The sequence below is a fragment of the Chaetodon trifascialis genome, chromosome 3, assembly GCF_039877785.1.
Source record: "Chaetodon trifascialis isolate fChaTrf1 chromosome 3, fChaTrf1.hap1, whole genome shotgun sequence".
Lineage (NCBI taxonomy): Eukaryota > Metazoa > Chordata > Actinopteri > Chaetodontiformes > Chaetodontidae > Chaetodon > Chaetodon trifascialis.
In genome coordinates, this window is record NC_092058.1 from 17,522,345 (window position 1) to 17,543,315 (window position 20,971).

At 43.5% G+C, this 20,971-nt stretch overlaps 1 protein-coding gene across 2 annotated transcripts in view; it reads right to left on the reverse strand.

The window, feature by feature from the left end:
* Nucleotides 1–20,971, reverse strand: part of LOC139328724 (low-density lipoprotein receptor-related protein 1-like) — a 90,123-nt gene that overhangs the window by 38,249 nt on the left and 30,903 nt on the right. For both annotated transcript variants that reach the window (XM_070958691.1, XM_070958690.1), the window contains exons 4-17: nt 20,387–20,506; nt 19,658–19,786; nt 19,283–19,546; nt 10,993–11,155; nt 8,771–8,993; nt 6,722–6,911; nt 6,432–6,575; nt 4,433–4,669; nt 3,931–4,111; nt 2,607–2,829; nt 1,814–2,003; nt 1,581–1,706; nt 792–932; nt 81–206 (exon numbers count right to left, since the gene is read on the reverse strand). In XM_070958691.1, coding sequence (XP_070814792.1) covers nt 81–206; nt 792–932; nt 1,581–1,706; nt 1,814–2,003; nt 2,607–2,829; nt 3,931–4,111; nt 4,433–4,669; nt 6,432–6,575; nt 6,722–6,911; nt 8,771–8,993; nt 10,993–11,155; nt 19,283–19,546; nt 19,658–19,786; nt 20,387–20,506 — 2,457 coding nt within the window. The remainder of the gene's footprint in view (nt 1–80; nt 207–791; nt 933–1,580; nt 1,707–1,813; nt 2,004–2,606; nt 2,830–3,930; nt 4,112–4,432; nt 4,670–6,431; nt 6,576–6,721; nt 6,912–8,770; nt 8,994–10,992; nt 11,156–19,282; nt 19,547–19,657; nt 19,787–20,386; nt 20,507–20,971) is intronic.

A 20,971-nucleotide genomic window follows, 5' to 3' on the forward strand; every position in this document is an offset into this window, starting at 1 on the left:
AGATCATGTCAGGTGGTGAACAACAGCAACAACAACAACAACAAAAAAACATCTGTCAGCTGGCATGTTTGTCTGTGTACCTGAGCAGGTGGTGTTGGATTCGTCCTCATCGTTCCCGCAGTCGTTGTCGCCGTCGCACAGCCAACGCAGAGGGATGCAGCGGTTGTTCTTGCACTTAAATCTGTCTGTGGGGCAAGTGTGCTGGTCTGGAGAGAAGAAAGGATGCATTGAAGAGCAAGGAGCAAACAAAGAAAAATAAGAGGCCATGTAGAGGAGAGGCGCACGAGGAATGGAGAGGTGAAAGAGAGGAGGGGCGTGAGGTGCCAACAAGTGAAAGGGAGAGCAGATATTTTAGCTTATTTTGTTAACTTATTTTAGTGTTTTCTTTTTGGACAGGCTTTTATTTTGTCTGGGACGGCAACACGTCTGCACTGCAACCACAGACAGACAAGCAAACTGAGAGCTTTTCCAGATCCACTGACATTGCTACATTTCTCCTTGCACACACATACACACATAAACACACACACACACACACACACACACACACACACACACACACACACACACACACACACACACACACACACACACATATCATGTACTCACATATACACAAAATTAGTACATATAAACACACTAGGTTCAGAGTCTGCTCTCTCATTTCACTCTGGCATAACCAAACTGTCAAATTCAGACTGCTGTAGCTCATCTGACTCAGGACCAGCAGGAGGGGTAGCTGTTTGTAAAATCATGTCAGATGTGGTGCGTGTGTGCGTGCAGTAACTCACGGCACAGCTCAGGGGCCTCATCGCTGTTGTCCAGACAGTCGTTGTCTCCGTCACACTTCCAGCGCTCCTGGATGCAGCGGTTGTTCTTGCAAGCAAACTCTCCAGACTGACACTGAGGAGGGGGTACGTACGATGGGTTGGCTGTGGAAGGAGGGAAAGTGGAAGAAAAGGAGCGTGAAAAAGAGGTCATCAACAACAAGACACAGTTTGGTATTACCAAATTTTACAACAGGAGGAAAACTGAATTTGTGGAAAAGAGCAATTAAAGTAGAAACCCATCAGTAAAAATCCACCTCGCACACACTGGACTGAGGCTGCGCTGAATAATAACTGCATGAAAAATCAAGACATAAACATGGTGGACAAAATAACAGTGACACTTGTATCATAGATAGCACAGCAAGAAAAACCTTTACAGAGATTTTAACATTTGATTTCATTGAGACTGCGTCAGAGATGTTGGTTTTGTTTGTGGTGTCGGTGTACTGCATTGTATTTTATTTGCATTTAGATCCACTTGGGGCTGGGCAAAATAACAGGAACACCTTGACTGTTCTAGGCTTCAATAAAGCAGCATTTATTGTACTGGTGCTTCTGTTACTGTGGACACCTCTCAACTGTTTGTTCGTATATAATATTTTTGTCAAGCAGTTCCAACGAAACACGCAGTCACACAGCTTGACTCATCTGGTCCAACATACCAAAAATAAAACCTTGCATGGCTTGAATGTCGTGAGACGTCAGTCTCACACACACACGCACATACAAAACATTCGTGTTTGAACTCACCTTTGCAGCTGGTGTTGTCAGCTGGGTCTAGTATCTGGTCTTCCGCACAGGCACACTGCCTCCCTCCTGGAATGGCCAGACACAGACTGCTGCAGCCGCCATTGTACACACGACACGCATTAGAGCCTGTAGATGGACAAACATGTATGTGCAGATATCTAAGGGTTAATGCAAATACAAATTTCTGGAATAACATGGATGGGTGGATGGATCTGTGATGCGTTTCCAAGCACCTTGCTGCTGCTGAGCGTCGTACATGCGGATTTCAAAGATGGGCGGTCTCTCGTTGCGCAGCAGAGAGGCCGTGCCAGTGGTGGTGTCCAGCTTGTAAATGCTGCCACTACGATACTCGTTCCAGAACAAGAAGTGTTTATAGTGGCACAGACCAAAGGCGTGGTTCAGCTCCTGACCCTCATACACCGTCTGGTGACGTGGGGAAAGCAAGAAGATTTAGTCAGCTTTAAAAAACAGACTACACCACTGAAAAAACAGACTCATATTAATTCATGGTGAGAATAAAATGCGATGTGATGAGCTTTCTATTGCATTTTAATTAGCTAGAAATCTAAAAAGCACATATGGCAGCCTGAATGTCAAAGCAACAGTGGTACAGAAAAAGCACATCATAAACCTACGTGACCCTAAATATCCTTTTCAGTGGTATCCAGAATATGTGGGTAAGTATTTGAAGTTTCATTCATTTTATATCAAACCATACTTTTCCAATTTCTGCATTATAAATTTTAAATGCTAAAAACAACATAATATAACCAGAATGTGGCAAGCACCCAGGCCAGTGAAAACAAAATATCATCAATTTAGCCACAAAGGGATTAAAAGGGCTCAAGCCCACAGCCTCTGGAGTGCAATGTGATGAGACCACCCACAATCCTTCATTGCTTCAAACTCAGTCCTTATTAGCTCACTCACAGCTTCTCAGATCCTGTCAGAATAATCTCCTGCCTCTATTCCTGTCAACGACTCACTGCAGTAAAATAATCCTGACGATGGCGAGCGAGTGCTGACCTTGCGCTCAGAGCTGTTGAGGTAGACCATCTCAATGCGGTCGTAGTAGGCATCCACCCAGTAGAGGATGCCCTGTGGGATATCCAGGCTCAGACCGTTAGGCCACAGGACTGTTTTGCTGGTCAGGAACACATTTCTGTTGGAGCCGTCCATCCACGCCCGCTCGATTTTGCCACGCTTGCTCTCTTTAGGGTCCTCCTCCCAGTCTGTCCAGTACATCCACCTGAGGAAGCAACAAGGGAACTGTCATGGGTACACATATTGAATAAAATGTGATAGCCAGACAGAACAATGAGAACATTTGTTGGGGCATCTTGAAGAATCTCTTGACATAAACAGAGGCACTGACATTTTATCTGTCTGCCCTAAAGCACACAACTCTCATTAGAGCATACAGTGAGGCAGCTCCACAGTGCTTCTCTGTTGATCTGCCCACAGGCAACCCAGGTACTTTAGGACCTGTCAATCTTCTCCACTGATTCAGCCTCAGCCTGTGAGCAGCTGGCTGTCTACAACATTGTGCAAAATCAGACACAATCCCCTTGCTGGAATATGACTGACATTAGCATTAACATTTCATATTCTGCTCTCCTTTCCTCTCTGCACATTTCTCCTCCCCCTCCCTCTTCTCTCTGAGCCTGATTGATTACAGGCATTAGTGGAGGCGAGTGCCTTTCCCCCGGGAAGTGTGTGGAAACGCATCACCCCGTCACTAGAAATCCAACGAGTGTGTGCGCGTGTGTTTCTCAGGAGAGAGCACAGGAGGTCATATCAATAAGACACATGCATACACGGCAAGATTAAGAGCCATTTGAAAGAGCGCGAGAGAGATATGCCTGTACATAACGAGCCTGTGAAGGAAATCATTTGAAGTACAAAAATGCTCCATCAGCTTTAATAAATAGTGTGTAATAAGTGTAATCATGATAACAGTCAACAACAGTGATAAAAATGACAAAAGGCTGTCTGCCTGAAATTGTGAAGAGACATGGACAAGAGACAGTGGAAAAAAACAACACTCCTCACAAGAGGTGAGTAATAAAACCAATAAATAGCTCAGACATAGGAGGCACTGTAAGAGAGTTTACCAAGAGGAGAGTGTCAGAGCAGCTGACCAGAAGAAATAACCACCCATCATTATCTTTCACTGCATGCTGCCTAATAAGCACACACTGACACACATCATCCTGCATTTAGCAACCATCTAAACCTCAACCTGGGCTGTGTAAATCTTAGCCTGGATCTGGCTCAACGATCTTTATACCATCTCCCTGGAACAAAAACATTAAACTCCATCACTGCCTCTATCTCTCTGTCCCCTCACCCGTGTAGGGGATCCACTACAATGGCACGAGGGTGAGTCATTTTTCCCTCAATGAGGATTTTGCGGGTCTGCGAAGCCTTTTCCAGCCGGGCCACGCTGATGGTTTTCTTGGGCCCGTCATCTGTCCAGTACAAGTTATCAGCCATCCAGTCAACAGCTATGCCCTCCACTGTGTGGATTCCTGAGACAGACACATACTGTTGGTGAGAAGCCAGTTGCTACAGCACACATAAACACATTACTGACTGCAAAGTTGAAGTACAAATCAAGATTTAAATTCTTTATACTTTCAGATTTAAATCGTCATTTCATAGTAGACTACAGCCTACTGGTGCATACAGTAAGAAATGCCTGTTTTTACAGGTTTAGAAAGGCATGAACAACCCCATGCTAGCAGATGATTTCAGGAACATCATTGCACAAGTGCAAAATCCTACTGACCTATTATTCTTCATCTATATGCTATAACATTTTTTTCTCACGTTACCTGTCATTACCCTACCTTCCTTCACAATGGTGTCCCTCTCTGTTCCGTCAATCTTCTGTCGCCCGATGATGTAGCTGGTGGCGTCGGCAAAGTAAATGAACTCGCTCTCAGCATGAAAGTCCAGAGCTCTGGGGTTCATCAGATTCTCTATTGGAATCATGTACTCATCTGGCACCTTGGCATTCATGTCCATGCCCCTGATGACCCCTGGGCGACCTTTACCATAGACCAGGAAGAGCTCGTGTTCCGGTTCTGCAGCAAAACAAGGAAAGAAAGGACAAACACTGTAGCTTAGAGCTGGTTTTCTATGTGGATAATTTAGCAGGCGCAGTTGGCAATGAACTTCTTTCACCTGCCCATATCCTGTTCTTTAACGATTTCCGTGGACAAAGAATGAGAAAATTAGATGCAGACTCATGACTGCTTTTTTTTTTTTTTTTTAACAAATAATGAGTATTGATCAAACAAGCAAATAATGTGCAAGATCAGCAAAAGCCTGAAATGAAAATTAAGTGTTTTTCAAAGGGAGAGGAGGATGGATTGCATTTAATTAAATCAACTGTGTCATTTTCAAGGACAGTTTTTTTCTCAGGAGGCAGATCAATATAATGCTATTATTGGTTGATAGAATATTAAAACACTTCTTAGAACAAGCTGAATCAGCCTGACAGCTTTATGGAGGAGGTCAGTGGAGAGCTAGATAGACTAAGTTATGGTATTGCTCAGCTACTTTGTTCATAGCTCTTTCCAAATCTGCAGCCCAGGGGAGAAGCGCATCCCTGAGCCAACCTTGGCTGCCCTTGGCTTTAGGTCAGCAGAGCTGAATCACTGCAGCTCCCAAGTTAATACTTACAGTTATGCTGGGAGCACGCACACATCGGCTCTGGATGTGCTGAATCCGTGTTAAAGTGCAGGGGTACCCACAGCCCTGTCAGATGAGATCAAGTACCCCCTCACTGACACTATCCACTATGCTCCAAATGAGCTAATCTGAACTGATTTTCAACTGGATTTTATTAAATACATCAAACTACAGAAATATACATATTGTTATAATACGGTTTTCATACAATTGAACTGTCAATGTTCAGGTCAGCTTGGTCAAGTTTGGCCCGCACTATGATCAGAGTACCAAATAGTGGATATTTCAACCGTTTATTCATTACTATTAGCTAGAATTAACTCCAAAAATCCAAAAAGGGGCAAAGAGGTGGAGTGTGGGTGGAGCTGAGGCGGGAGAATGAAGCCTGGTTTTTGAAGCCTAGTGGCTAGTTGTCACTTAAAGCAACCATGCCCATAATGCTGCAGAACTTCAAGCCTGAATATAATTTAAACAGTGAGTTATATAAAAATGTACCCTCTGTACAGCTGTCATGAACTGGGAAATTAGATATAGAGAGCAGGCTGGAAAAATGTTTCTTTCATTTTAATTTGGGAGTCTATTAGGATTGACTCACTTTTGGAGCCAGACTCCAGTGGCCATTTGAAGAACTGCAGTTTTTGGCACTTTCCGTGTTTTGACCATTTATCCAGTGGGAAAGTTCGTCCAATTCATCCGTTACTTTAAGATAACTATTTGAAGCATGATTTTAAGATAGCTATCAGTTTTGTTTGTTTATGATACTGTATAGTAGACTATGAAATAGGATAGAATTGTTATATAGGTTTTTAGTTTAGAGAATAGTATAGATCAAAGACAAAACTGACACAACTACAGGACTGAGAGAAAGACGTACAGTCACAAAGCCGTCTGCTACTCCACCACCACAGACGGTCTCCTGCATTTATCAATACACAGCATAATGAGGCCGCTGAATATTCCACTGATATCGGCATGGTCAGGGTCAAAGATTCTGACTTGCTCAAACCTCAGTCAGATAAAGGATCAATGAGTCAGGCAGACTAGATTAACATTTAATTAAACAACCCCTCTGCCCCTGCACACTCTCCGTTACTAGGGGATGACGGCAGGTTAACAAGTTTCTTTGACAGAAGATGTTTGCAGCCTACGCACTTTTGCAGGATTTGCCATCACTGCCCAGGCTGAATCCAGAGCGACAGCGGCAGGTTCGGGTCTTGTGGCCATTTCCCAGCAGACAGATGTCCGAGCAGCCTCCAGCCTTCCCAAACTGATCCTCCTCACATGCATGGCTCCGCACTGGACACCAAGAAGAAAATAAAGTCAGATAACCAGAAGCATCAATACAGTATTCAGATGTGTGTGTGTGTGTGTGTGTGTGTGTGTGTGCGTGTGTGCGTGTGTGCATGTGCGTGTGTTTGTGTTTGTGTGTGTGTGTAGTCTACCTGGAGGCTGGCGTCTCTGGTGATAGACGTGCAGCGCTCCTCCCTTGTCCACCCTGGTCACCACTTGGTAGTCTGTGCTGTTGAAGCGGTTGACCTTGATCACGCTGGTTTTAGGCTGCATGTTAGCGTTGTCTGAGTTGGTGGCATACAGATAGTTTTCAAACACAGTCAGCCCGTACAGGTGCTCGATCTAAAAGAGAGAAAATGGGGGATGGGGGAGATAATGGAAGGGTTGATGGAGAGAGTAAAAGAGAGGACGATGTCCTGAATCCTTCTCTGACTGTAAATTATTAGTCCTGTCTTTGCTTTATATAAACTGCACATGAAGTCTGGCTCAGAACTTGCTTCCCTTCATGAGCCACAAAATAGATTAAAGCTTCTACAAAAATTATATATATTGTACCAGTGCAGTATTTCCTGAGATCGTAAAGAATTTTATATCTGCTTTGTGTTTAAGTGTCAGCTAAGAAAGTCTGCTCAAAAGTGAATAGCCTGTCATTGATATTTTTTTCTTTAAATGATGCACACTCCTGCCTCACCTTCATACAGCATCTTGTGTTTATGCAAAGTGAGTCTTTCCTCTGTTTATATACATATAAGCAATAACACATGATGATGTGTCCTCATATAAAAATAGAGTGGATGCAACAATGCCACCTACCACTCCAGTCCATCATTTTCTATATCTGGATACCTCAGAGTCTATTATTGTGCTTATACCTAATAACAAGATGGGCTCTGGCTGAATCATCCTCCATGTTTTAAATATATTCTTTAGTCATTTTTTCCATGGTTAGTTTCTTTTCACAAGTGACTGTTAACTGGTAATGTAGCATGAAGTAGAGGTATTTTTTCCATGGGCACCTCTAATGTACCATGTGCTGTGTTGTAGAACAGTGGTTACGATGTTGACCCTAAGCCTTTTTGGAGTGTCCTGATGCACGATTTGAACAGTCACTTGACTTGACTTGCAGAAACTAGTATTTTCTATGGCCATGGCACAAACTGATATTACAAAGTGATGAAGTGTCTAGCAGGAAAGCTTCCACTGCTGTCAATAGACGGAGCTCACAGAGAAACTCTCGTCTATCTAACAAAATCAGGAAGAAAAGCAAGGCAAGATCCTTCATATCTGAGGAGACTTAGGGCAGTGACTCAGTGTCCCATGAGACCATGTCTACAGCAGCATACTGTAAAACCTGGGATGTCATTGTGGTCGATCACAGCAGGCTGTGTGGAACTCACTGGGCCGTAGAGAGGCACAGATAAAAAGGCTTACTATCAGTGGCTGAAGGGAAGTGCTCTCCTGAGGTGACACAGTGAATGAAACCGAGTACCGGACTGTAAGGAAACATACCTGTCACCTTCATACACACATCAGATCAAGGCTACCAATGAGGAAAGAAAATTATGTGCTACTTTATTTCTACAAACTTCAGATTCAAATTGGCTGTACCTTCCCACAGCAAACTTCAAATCTGAATATGTCCAAATATAATGAATGAAAGAGTCTGAGTTTCCTACGCAGCTTTAAGAGGGCAGGTCAACCCTTAATAAAAACATAAAACACTTCCTTTTAACCTTTACCTGACGGATGTGCGTGCACTAATGCCCTATCTCAAGTGCACACACACACAATGCGAGAGATGTTTTTTTTGCCATGTCTGTGTCTGTGCCCTTAGGGTCAGTGAGTAAATGAAAGCCATTTCTTCTCCACAGATCACAGTAAAAGCTACAGTAACACATTTAAGAGCCACTGTGCTTCACCAGGGCTGCAACATCAACAACCTCAGTATTAGACACTATTAATCAGCGGCTTTAATGAAAAGGCAAATGTCTCTGCTCATAACTCACTGGGCAAGAACACATTACAGGTGCACACAGGAGAAACACAAGGTGCATTATAGATGGAGAGGGAACTCTAAAGCACACTGGAGTTTTTAAAGCATTATGTATAGCATTACACAAGGACAGCAAATTTCAGAGAAATTATCTTCCTGCTAATGGGAGATAATGGGTGTGCAGTGCGTCCAGTGCAGCTCCTCTCACCAGCAGGCCTTGGATGATGGTGTGCCGGTTCTTGCCTTCATAGTCCACCACCTCTATGTAGTCCAGATAGGCATCAGCCCAGTACACCAGCCTGCTGACGAGGTCCAGCGTGATGCCGTGGGGGAATACAATCTTACTGTCCACCAGCTTGGTTCGGTTCTGGCCATCCATGTCACAGCGCTCCACCTTAGGGATCTGACCGTAGTCTGTGAAGAATACCTTCCTGTGGGGATAAAGGGATCAGGCCGGATTGAGGATAGATGGATGGGTAGATCAACTGAATTGGAAAATAGTTTAATTATCAGCCCATCTGGCTTTGTTCTAAATGATTCAGTGCCCTTATTTCCTTCACAGGGAGACAATAATTATATAGCTTTTCATTCTGCAAAAGGAGAAAGGTAGGAAACATTTCTGAGTGCAGACGCAAGCAAGATTAAAGGCTGAATATTTGCTGAATATCTGTAGGTTTTTGACTGATATTTGCACAAAAAAAGATGTCTGAAGTCCACAAATTTGATTTATAAGGGAGCAGTATTCTGGAGGAACACATTTTCACTGTAACAAGAACTAGAACCAAGCACAGGATGACATAGCATCATCATGATTTCTATACGTTTTTAAGCACTGCCAAGAACAACGAAAATTGGGACTTATAGACCAATCTCCATGCAAGCCATAGTCATAAAATCTTTGAATTAGTATAGTACTGAGAGTGCTTTACTGAGAATAACCGATTATATTCTTGTGCACACAGACAAAGGTGAATACTCATATCATCCTACAAGATCTGACTGCTGCCGTTGATACTATCGATCACGGCATTTTACTTGACAGGTTGCATGACTGTGTTGGCATTTCTGTTACAATTTCTGTTACAATTACAATAGTCGTATTCCTATTGGACAATTTTCTTCTCCTAAACCCTGACAAAACTGAAATTCTTTTAATTGGTCCTTATAACTTTTCCTCTGCAGTTGATCAGTTTATTGGTCCATTTCACTCTAATATTAGGTCTACAACTAACAATCTTAGTATCATCTTTGATCAGTTTATGACTTTTGGCCAACATTTTACTACTTCAGTCCTGTTTTCTTCAGCTAGGAAATATCTCAAAAATCAGATGCATGTTGTCATCTACAGATCTTGAACTACTGATTCACACTTTCAATTTCTCATGCCTTGATCATTGTAATTCCCTCTACACGTGTCTCAGTCAAGCTGATCTGAACCGTTTACAGTTGGTTCAGACCTCAGCTACACAGAACAAGCCGATGGTCCCACATTACCCGTGTTCTTCCTTCCCTCCACTGGCTTCCTGTAAAATTCGGAATAAACATTCACTGTGTACAGCAAGCCTCACAAAACCCTGTCACAGTGGAGAAACCAGCAACCACTGGATGAAGGAGAGCATAGGAGACATAATGACATTTTTTGTCAATTTTACTTTTTTAGGGTGACTATTGTAAACAGTCAGTGTGGGATTTTTGAGAAAGATTTGTGGTCACTAATTCAACAGCACAACAAAAGATGAATTTTGCTCCTCCTCTAATGACACGGCAGACCACAAAAACAACAACAACAACAACAACAAAAAACTGCTCCGGTGAAGCTACCTGACCTGATTACTGGAAGAACCAATTACAGTTGAGGAAATTGCGTGGGATGAAAATGATGCGTGTAACTCTGCACATAAGAACACATGCTCTCAAATTCATGCTGTTAATTTTTTCCGAACACACAAGCACTCCCACACACACACACACACACACACACACACACACACACACACACACACACACACACACACACACACAAACACACACACAGCATGCACCACAGATATACACACACTTTCAGGAATTCAGTTGGAAAGTTTGGTCATAAACAAAAGAGCTGAAACAAAAACATGCTTTTACACTCGAAACCTATACAGTCAGCATACCACAGTGCAAACAGAACATCTGTACTCAATTACTCCAAAGTCCAAACCTCACTTTAGCCTTTCCCCCATTCCAACTTAGAGTTTTAAAATTGGGTAACAACGACAGACGACAAAGGTCTGCCTCCTATTGCTCTCATGGGACTATGAGCTTGGATGAACTACGAACTTAGACCAGGATCTCAGCATAAGTGCATTTAGAAAACCAGCACACATAGTACTTGTCTTTGCATGATTATGTGTGTGTTTATGCATGAGGCACAAAGTAAGAGATCAAACTGACCCCATGGTGGGGTCCAGGGCGATGCCTTTAGGGTTGTACAGCTCCTGGTCCAGTAGGGTGACACATGTCTGCCCATCTTTGTCACACACGAAGATCCTGTCATCCACGTCATCCACAAAGTAGAAGTTTCCGGTGAGCCAGTCGATGGCCATCTGCTCCACATCTGGACAGAGACAGGGCGGCAGGGTGAGGAGGGGGTGAGATGGGACACAGGAGGGGCAGCGGAGGCAAAAACAGCACTTTCAGTACTTGAATTGGTTGACTTTGACTGGAATTGAACTTGAGCGTGTGATGTTGTTGCACATACTTGCAGCAGATGGGTCTGAGGTTTGAGTCATAGTCATGTGATGAGGTAAATTAGTCAGCAATACTGTGTAGCAGCCACTTTAACAGCTCACTCTCACTCTACAACACTGACACATACACACACACATGTTCACACACTGTCCAGATTTTCAGGACTGGACTTGGGGCTGTTCTCATGACTGACAAACGAGATGCCAGCCAACTCCAATTAGCAAATGTCTTGGTAATGCGTCTGTCACTCAAAGTCACTTGAACAGACAGAGTATGACACACGGTATTTATTGCCTGAAAGAGGGTCATGTTTCCGTAGCTGTAGCTAAGCGACGATGGGCGTGCAGTTTCCGGTCAGTTTATTTTTCCCGAGGCTCAGCTTGTGGGGAAGACCAGTGCCCGACCCGTCGCCGAAAATCACACACCTAGATGCGTGCACATGGCATCACAGTTACAGTTACAGTTACAGTTGAAAGAATTTAAACAGAAGTTAGGCCAGAAACTGGAATACCCCTACTGTCCAAACTATTCTGAAAGTGGTGCAGGACCACATGGGGAGGGTCTGAGACAGGAGAAAAATAGTGAAAAAGAATAACATGAGACATTAATATACCCCTCTCTCTGGTTCCCTCATTCCCTCCCCTTCCTTCCTTTCCTCAAACACCAGCTCAGCCGCACTGAGTCTGAGCCAAGGATCAGAGACAGAAAGCTATTGTTAAAGCTGAAGGAGATGTGAGGATATTAAAGGTCCAGAATGATCAATTGTCTGTAATGAGTCTTGGAAAGTAACTCAAGCGCTCCTCGAGTGCTGTTCTTAAGTATACTTCTGATAGACTTGCACTTTACTTAAGCTTTTCCATTTTATACAACTTTATACTTGCATACCTCTAGTTTGAGAGGAAAATATTGAACTTTTGACACCACTGTATTTACTTGACAGCTGCAGTTAGAAGTTTCTTTGCAAACAGAGGAAAAAAATCTATAATGGGTGTACAAAATGCAATGCAAAATATCAAACTCCACTCCAGCCCCACTCAAAATAAAGCAGAAATGTCAAAAAATAATCCTTTAAAAAATGCAAACACAGTAATCCAATAATGTATGACATGACAGTGTCAGGGGTCATTCTGCCTGCACAGTTTGGACTTTGATGACAATGCAATAAACTTGCAGTTCCAGATATTTTTTGGCCACATGGGGGCAGCAGAAACAAGCTGAAAACATCACATTAACATACTACTATTACCCTTTAAATTGGTAAGTTATTTAGGGTTTGTTGCTCAGTTTTCACATTCATTATATATGGAGTAACATCTTTGCTTTTTGCTAACACCTGAAGCAAATATTCAGTTTTAGCTGCTAAGTGCTTCACTGTGTTCCCTAGTACTCTGTCTGTCTGCCTTTTGGTGCTGGGCAGTTAGTGTGCAGTGGGGTTTTGCAGCTTTTCTTTTAAAATTAGCTGGGAGACCTTTGTTGCATGTGTTTCCCTACCTCTCCCTGCATTTGTCTGCTATCAAATAAAGGCTAAATGCCAAAAAATAATATTGCATTCATTTTAATGCACTTTCACTTGTAACCAAGTATTTTTACAATGTGGTTTTGCTACATTTACTTGAGCAAAGGATCTGAATACTCCTTCCAACACTGACTGTAAAACCTTTATCTTAATACAGGGAATGGAAGCTATACTTCTGCCTATGAGTGAGCTACAGAGAGAGAGAATGAGAGAAAGTGTGGGGAGAACTTCATGAACCACAAGATTTGTATTTTCACAGCTGCCCCAAGCTCTGCTCGCGACTGAACTATCCACACACACACTGACTCGCACACATGCACAAACACCTCAGATATGTGGCTGAAGTTGTGCTGCAGGAGTTCTTGGTCATGCAGTGCCCAGTGCTAAGTGTGGAGGTCAAATATGCTGGTATGTTTAACAGGGCGATCAGGTCACTGCGGTAATTTGGGGCAGACCAGAGGATCGATTTCTCTCACCAGGAAAGAAAAGCTTGGGTGGGGGAAATGACAAAGCAGATTCCTCTGCAAAAGAGCGCAATAAAAGAGTGCATAGTGAAAGCTTACCAGCTCTGCACCAATAAATCCGACTGTGACTCCAGAGGAGACCTCTGTGTTTATAAAATGTGACACATTTTTCTGAGAAGATTGACTAGCAAAGGGAGGGAAACACTTTCAAATACTTTGGGTTTGAGTAAAAGTGGAAAACAGATAAAAGAAAAATGCAGATGGGTGGAGAGAAGAAGGAAAAAAAATGAGAAAAATAAGACACTGAGGAGAAAAAAGAGGGAGAAAGAGAGGAGATCTGATTTCCACTAAGGAAACTTGGGCATTGTGCAGCAGCATTTCTGACGTTTATGGGAATCAGGGGCTATATTCCCAAAGGTGCTCTTAATTTTTAACACAGAGCTCTCTGTTTAAACGCTTCCAGCTGCCCCACAACACACTGACTCACTGATTAAGCAATGGATAAACAAAGGGGGGAGAGAAGAGGGGATTGTGCAATATTCTAAAAGTTTACTGAACGCCCTGAATGAAATGTCCACCCTCTGCTCACCATTTTCCTCCACCTCTGCTGCACAGAAATGGCTCCAGCAAAGCCAGAGACTTTTCTATCTCCTCCCATTCTCCTTCTCCCTCTCTCTCCTCCTCCATGCATCATCCCCCTATCCCTCCCCTTTGTCTGTTCCCCAGAGGTGGAAAAACAGTCTGGATTCATTAACTGCAGCTCTGTCTGTCTGAAACTATGCTATAAAAAACAACACAGCATAATTGAAAAAACAGAACCGGCTGCCTTATTCATTTTTTCCCCGCTCTCTCTAAACAACTTGTTTTCTATGTGTTTTCATGTTCATCTCTGTGCTCCCTGTTGGTCTAAGAAAAACTACAGCCAAGCGGATGTCTACATAATGTATCCAAAATGTATTGCTAAATGGAGCAATGCTACACTGCTGTTTTACTCCAGTAACTATATGTAAGAGTACAAGTGAGGGGCATAAATCTTCACAGGCACCCACTGCTTGTACTCGGCTGCTAACACAGGGGATCAATAGTGTAGTCATATATCAGTAGCATTACTTTTAATGCAGCTCATATGGGTTCGATGCCTCTGAACTGTCACTCTTAAACCGTAAATGAAGCTTTAACACCAACCCCCACTTCCCCTTGCCAACCTCCCACACTTCAAAACACTCCCTATGGCATCTGGCGAAGGCGTCACCCCAGAAAAACACAGACAGGGAGAGAAGAAAGAACAAAAAACAACAAAACAAAATAAAAGGCTGGCTCTGAACGTGGTTCTGTTAAGATCCGGAAGCCACACAAAGCTCGCAAGGAAAGAAAGTGGACAATTTGGTGGACTTAAGTGTTGACTGAGGACTAAAACCTATTTCATAGTTCAGGGTTAATGTGTGTGAGCAAAACTGTGGAGAGAGAGAGAGAAAGAGAGAGAGAGAGAGAGAGAGAGAGAGAGAGAGAGAGAGAGAGAGAGAGAGAGAGAGAGAAAGAGAGAGAGAGAGAGAGAGAGAGAGAGAGAGAGCAGTTTAAAGCTGAATAAAGTGTTGAATGGAGAGAAGATTTGAATATGTGCTGACTGGCTTGCCTTTTAGCAGCACATGACCTCTTAAGGAGATTTCAGGCCAGTGTCTGTGCTAAGCAGCACACTGTAGCTCACCGTGCAGGGGGAGCAGGTACTGTGGCTCTCACAGTACAAGCAGGGAGGGGAGGCTTAGTGACAGCTCTGGGATCAGCCCTCCAGTGCATAGCGTGGAGCATCAGCATCTACTACTGAGTGTAAATCTCAGCTTCCTTCTGGGAAAGCTCTGAGCTCTCATACATATGTTAGAAACAACAGATTAACTGATTTTCAGCAGGACCATATGTATTCAAAGGCTGTTTCCTGCTGAAATAAGACAGTCCTAACCGAAGTTTACAATAAATGATGTCAACCAGCACAGCCCATTCACAATATGCTTCCTGTAATAGAAAATGGTGAGAAAAAATGGTGACGAGGATACGCAAATTACATGTGTCCCTCAAAGTAATTTAAAAACAACAGCAATGTTTAAAATGCACTGGGTTTGCACTGCAAATGGTATTGTTTCAATACATTTTTTCTGGATTTGCTAGCATGGCTGCAGGGGAGTCTTGATGTGTTAAGAGAATGAATATTGCCCAGACTGAAGCGTGCACATGCAGCTCAAGCACCTTCAGCAAGCATTTTTTTTTAATGAGCAGTAATCTTTACCACTTTATTTTTTTTAAACAGGAGAGCAAACTCAGATATATGTATTCTGTGTTTATTGTTGAACAAAAGATGAAAGATGTGTGAAATATGTGACACTTTTCAGTGTCACATGGGACTTACATCACCACTTTTGTATGTCTGACAGTGACTTTGAGCGACTGGCATAATTAGCAAGGGCAAGAAACAGACACTGTCAAACACAGAAAGAGACTAAGTATATGGTGAAATTTGGGAATAAAAAAAGGACAAAGAAAAAAAAAGAGTCACAGAGAATGTAATGAAAGTGAGAGAGAGACAGTGAGAGTGCGAGGGGGGTGGAGACACATCTGGACAACTCATCTGCGGCATACTGAGGTCATGAGTCACTCCAACCACACACACATCATTTCCTGTGTGTTCACCCCTGCCATTGGTTGCTTCTGGCTCCCTCAATGTTGACTGTAAGCTAAAACCTGCTCCTCCTATTCTGTCACACTCGCACACCAGCAGGCTGTCCAAAAGACCAACTCTGCTGTCGAGGCAGTCGGGCCAGATAACAGACTGGAACAGATGAGAAAAACCTGCCTCTTTGTATTGTATAGTTTTTGTGCTGACGTTAAGCATTCTGCTCGGGGTCCGCAGAGTGGTCAAAGGATGTAACCCTTTACATATTCCAGACACCATTTGTCAAAGTCATCATAACTATAAAAGCTTGATGCTTTTTCCTGTTTTTTGTCATATCCAGCACCTACTTATGCCTCAGATATGGTTGCTTTTATTCTGCAAAATAGTCCACTAGAAAATAACCAGGACGTTATTTGTCTTAGATTTGTCTCATTAACAATAAAAAAGCCTTCAAATTGCATCTCTAAGCTTTTCTCTAATCTCACTCGTGCACGTGCTGACATGACAACAGCAATACTGTCACTTGGATGCTGGAAGTGCCCTTCAATTGCTTCCTTATTTCAGCAACATGACTCTAATCTGTCCCCGACAGCCATGCACATCCTGTCCATGCTCTGCAATGCAACCAGTTCTCCGTTTTTCCTGTGTGTGTGTATGCGCACACATATGTGTCTGAGGATGTGCCTGCACACAACAAGCGCTGCAGTGTGTGTGCGTGTGTGTGTGCTGTGAAGAGCCCAGCTGAAGCTACTGGAATTTCCTGTGAATTCTTCTGGTCCTTAAATTGTTGAGTCCACTGTGAGACAGACGCTGCATGACGAGCTTTGTTCTTGTAATGACTCTGATCATCATTGTTAGCACAAATACATGTTTTCATCAATCAATGTGGCATTATTTCAGTAATGTGAGGAGATAGTTATGATGTTTTTTTCCTTGCATGAGCCTGATTGATTTCAGCCTCATGCCAGGATTCTTTATATAATGTGCTAATAACAGATGTGGTGATAGCAAGGCTCAAAACAGATAGCGAGGTGCATCTTGCTTGATCTTCATCTTATTACTGTGGGGAACACCAAATTGCCTCATGCATAATTTTCACTGTTCAGAGCTTGTCTCGTATCATCTGGTTTGAAATGAGCACATTTCCAAATGACAGCTACACCACATTGTGCATGCATGTGGAGGACAGAGCTGCCAGACTGTCATCATTTGGTCTTTTCATTTTCTCTGTTGGTCTGCACTGAGAAATCCATTTCTGTCATGTTCATGTATTCTCTAGTCGCATGGAAAACGGACATGAACAGAGACAAGCCGCTGCACACTGAGTGGATGTGATCAGTCGCAGTGTTTGTATGCAAGTACAGAACCGAGACAGAGGAATGAGGATTCGTCTGAGTTATATCGTTCCATACAATCACAGTGTTTCTGCATCATGTCCAAAGTGTGCAGATCAGAAGTGAAGTTAAGGGATTGGCCAGAGCAGAGAATATGAACATAATGGCCGAGTGACAGATGCAATGCTGCTTTATTTCAAGGCGAAGTGCTTCAATTAATGTTTGCTGATTAGTATGACGATGCAGATAGTTATAAACCATCTGTCGACCAACTTCCTAAGAGCGAGTCCAATGACGCATTCCTGTTGGCTTTGACCGGATAAATGTGCCGTTTCTGCGGCTGCTTTCTCTCCGATTCACAGTGAAGGCAAGTTGCCCAAACACCAGGCCACAACATGACTAGGAACTTGGAAGAAGTGATAAAGGGAGGGAGGGGAAGCGGGATGAGGGTGTGGAGGCTTTTGACCCGCAACTTGTCTACACACAGGAGCACACGCCTGCCTTCAATCACGCTCCTCAGATCTCCTCGGCCTGTCTTTTGGTTTCATTTTTACAGGAGAAACAAGTCTTGAGCGTTTTCTGAAACAAAACTTGAGTCATGGAAAAACACAGCTGCTTTGAATGCTTTGTCTCTGACTCAGGCTGTGCCCATGCAGAGTGGAGCTGAGGACGCATCACTTCCACAGGTACTGATGCTCAGTTCAGTTCTGGCTTCATTTCAGGACATGTTTTAGTCCACCTGTTCACATTTGAAATATTTATATTCATACCCACATGAGCACAGGAACATTCAGACCAACAAGCGCAGCCAAATCATCATCTGCAAAGGGTGAAAACCGCACAAGAATAATAATTCAAGGTGCGGATCAGCAGAGGCCTGTTGCTCAACGTTTTACTCCACCTATCTGAGAGGTGGGGAAGACCTTGAATGGCCAAAAGCACATTTGAATGACTTGTGATTTATTCAACAAATCAAACAGGCAGACATCTGATTTCAATTGCACTCATTCCAGATATCAACAGGATCGAAAAACAGACCTTAAGACATCTGACTCAATGTGCTTTTACTGTACGTAGACCAGGCGATAAAGGCCGCACCGTTGCCAGCTTATTCAAGAGCTTCAAGGTCCACCTGCTGCAGGAGCGGCGTGTGAAATGGATGCCTGCTGTGCTGCTTTTTTCTGTATTTTCGTCTCGTATTGTTCTGGACTGCACTGTATGCATCATGTCCAGGCTTCATTTTAGCCAGGCCTGCTTGAATAATGGATGCATGGAATGTACCTTTCTGAGTCAAGTGCTACACACATACAGACTTCTTCCCTCCTTTGTATATGAGGCCACAGAGGAGGTGCAGAAGCTTCTCAAAAGGATCTAATCGGGCAAATGCACATCACATTAGAACAAGGCGATCCATTGCGAGTTCATAACACAGAGTGGAGAAGGTCTGTGTTTTCCACTGTGTGAAATGCTTACAACAGAAAACCCTTCAACCAAAACAAGAAAATTCAGCTTGAAATAATCATGAGATGTTTGGCACATCACTGTGTGGTTGTGCGCAGTGTTTTCTCCCTGACTTTGTGCTGATTTTGAGAGCTTTTGAAATTTACAGAGAAATTTTGCCTTATATGTAGCCTCCAGGAATAAAATATCCTAAAAAAATTGTAACACACACACACATACACACACATGTTGTGTTTATATCACTTGTAGGGACATTACATAGACTTACATTCATTTCCTGGAGCCTTACCCTAACCCTAACCATAACCATTATTTGCCTGTTCCTAACCCTGTACCTAATCTAACCTTACCTAACCCGTAACCCTATCCTCAGTCTGCACCCTAAAATTGAATGATTTACATTAAGGGGACCTGCATTTTGTCCCCATAAGGGAGGTCAGTCCCCACAATGTGACTGTGTAAACAGATTTTTGTCCCCACAACGTGATAAATACCTGGTCACACACACACACACACACACACACTGCTGTTGTATTGCCTGCTGTGGTGGACTCACGGTGCAGGCTGAGCGAGATGTTGATGACTCTCTCCTCTGTGAAGCTCTTCAGATTGGGGATCTTGGCACATTTGAGGTGCGTGGACGCGGGGGAGTCTCCCACATGGATCCAGCAGACGGTCTCCTCGGCGTAGAGGAAGTCCATGGCCGTGGTCTGTTTGGTGCTGGTGGACAGCAGGCTGTGGACTGTGGTGCCGCTCAGGGAGGTGGCTTGGATGTTCTGGGAGTTGGCGATCAACAGGACAGGCAGGCGGTCGACAGGAACTGGGGGGTAACGTGGACATAGCTGACAGTTAGCAGGAACGTGAACAGAACCTCCACAGTGTCAGTCAGACTGGTGTACATTCTGTCCTGCTGCTGTCTAATGGCACTTACCATTCTTGGCCTTGCATGAGCGGTTGTCTGGCTGGGACAAATAGCCCTCCACACAGGAGCAGGTGTAGGCGCCTTCAGTGTTGGTACAGGACTGACTGCAGGTCCCGTACACACTGCACTCATCAAAATCTGAACAACAGAAACAGAAGCAGATGGTCTTGCTGCTCAGGTACAGAAAATAATAAATTCCAGTTGGTATGAACTGAAAATAAAATAAAAACATGCCCCATCCTATAAACTTAAACATTTCTGTGTGTCCTGCTCAATTTATTTTTACCAGACCGAGTTGCTGATTCATTTCAGGTGGCTTGTTCCAAAATAACTATTATATCAGTGAGGTATACAAGTGTTGCCCAACAATGGCGATCAAAGTTTCACAACGGGATCTTGTGGGAAATGCTCGACACTCCCAGGCCCTGTGGACTACCCACTGTGTGCTCTGCACTTGACTTCTCCAAAACCTGAGTGAACACTGATGCAGCTTTGGGAGCTAAAAGAAGTTCAGCATTGATGTTGAGTTTACCGGACGGGTAAGCACATAAGCCAGGTAAGCTTTTGTTTGTCGTCGGTGCAACATATTACAGATATCCAGCGGTGTTCTCATCCCGTCATCTGCTGACTGTTTGCCACTTCATGCAGGGATAAAATACAAAGATCTATTTTTGCAGAATTATTGATTTAATGCGTGCCACCCTCTGGCACAGAGAGCCATTGTTTAGAGCAGCTCACCTTTGCATGTCTTTCCATCTGGGCTGATCTCATAACCATTCTTGCAGTAACAAGCAGGCCCTGCTGGAGTCACCGCACAGTTTTCCTGACATCCCTTGAGCGAGCAGTTGGACATAAACTCTGGAGGGGGAAAGAAGACAGGACTGAGCTTCTGGAGTAATGTGCGTAGGAGGACAGGAAGGTGAAAGACATTGTATAAAAGAAAACCTGCTGTTAAGGTGAAAGGTGTTCATTGTTATTGGGCTGAAAAGCCTGCATCAGTGGTTCTAAGAGGAGACGGACTTGCTCATAAATATGTGACAGTCCATTCAACACACCAATATAAACCCACAGATTACACTGTGATCACTAATTTTATTCATCCTGCTGGGTGCTATCTGGCAGAAGACACTGAGAGAGGCGCACCTGTAGGTCACAGGAGCAGGTGCTGCAGCTGAAGCTGTCATTGCACTCTTACTGTGGAATATTTACAGCTCAGCAGGATGCTGAAGTGCACAAACACTTGATGCGTGTGGCTGAATTAACTCCACTCTCTGCAGACTGCTCTGACAATGAGGCACAAATACATAATAAGTGGTCAGCTCA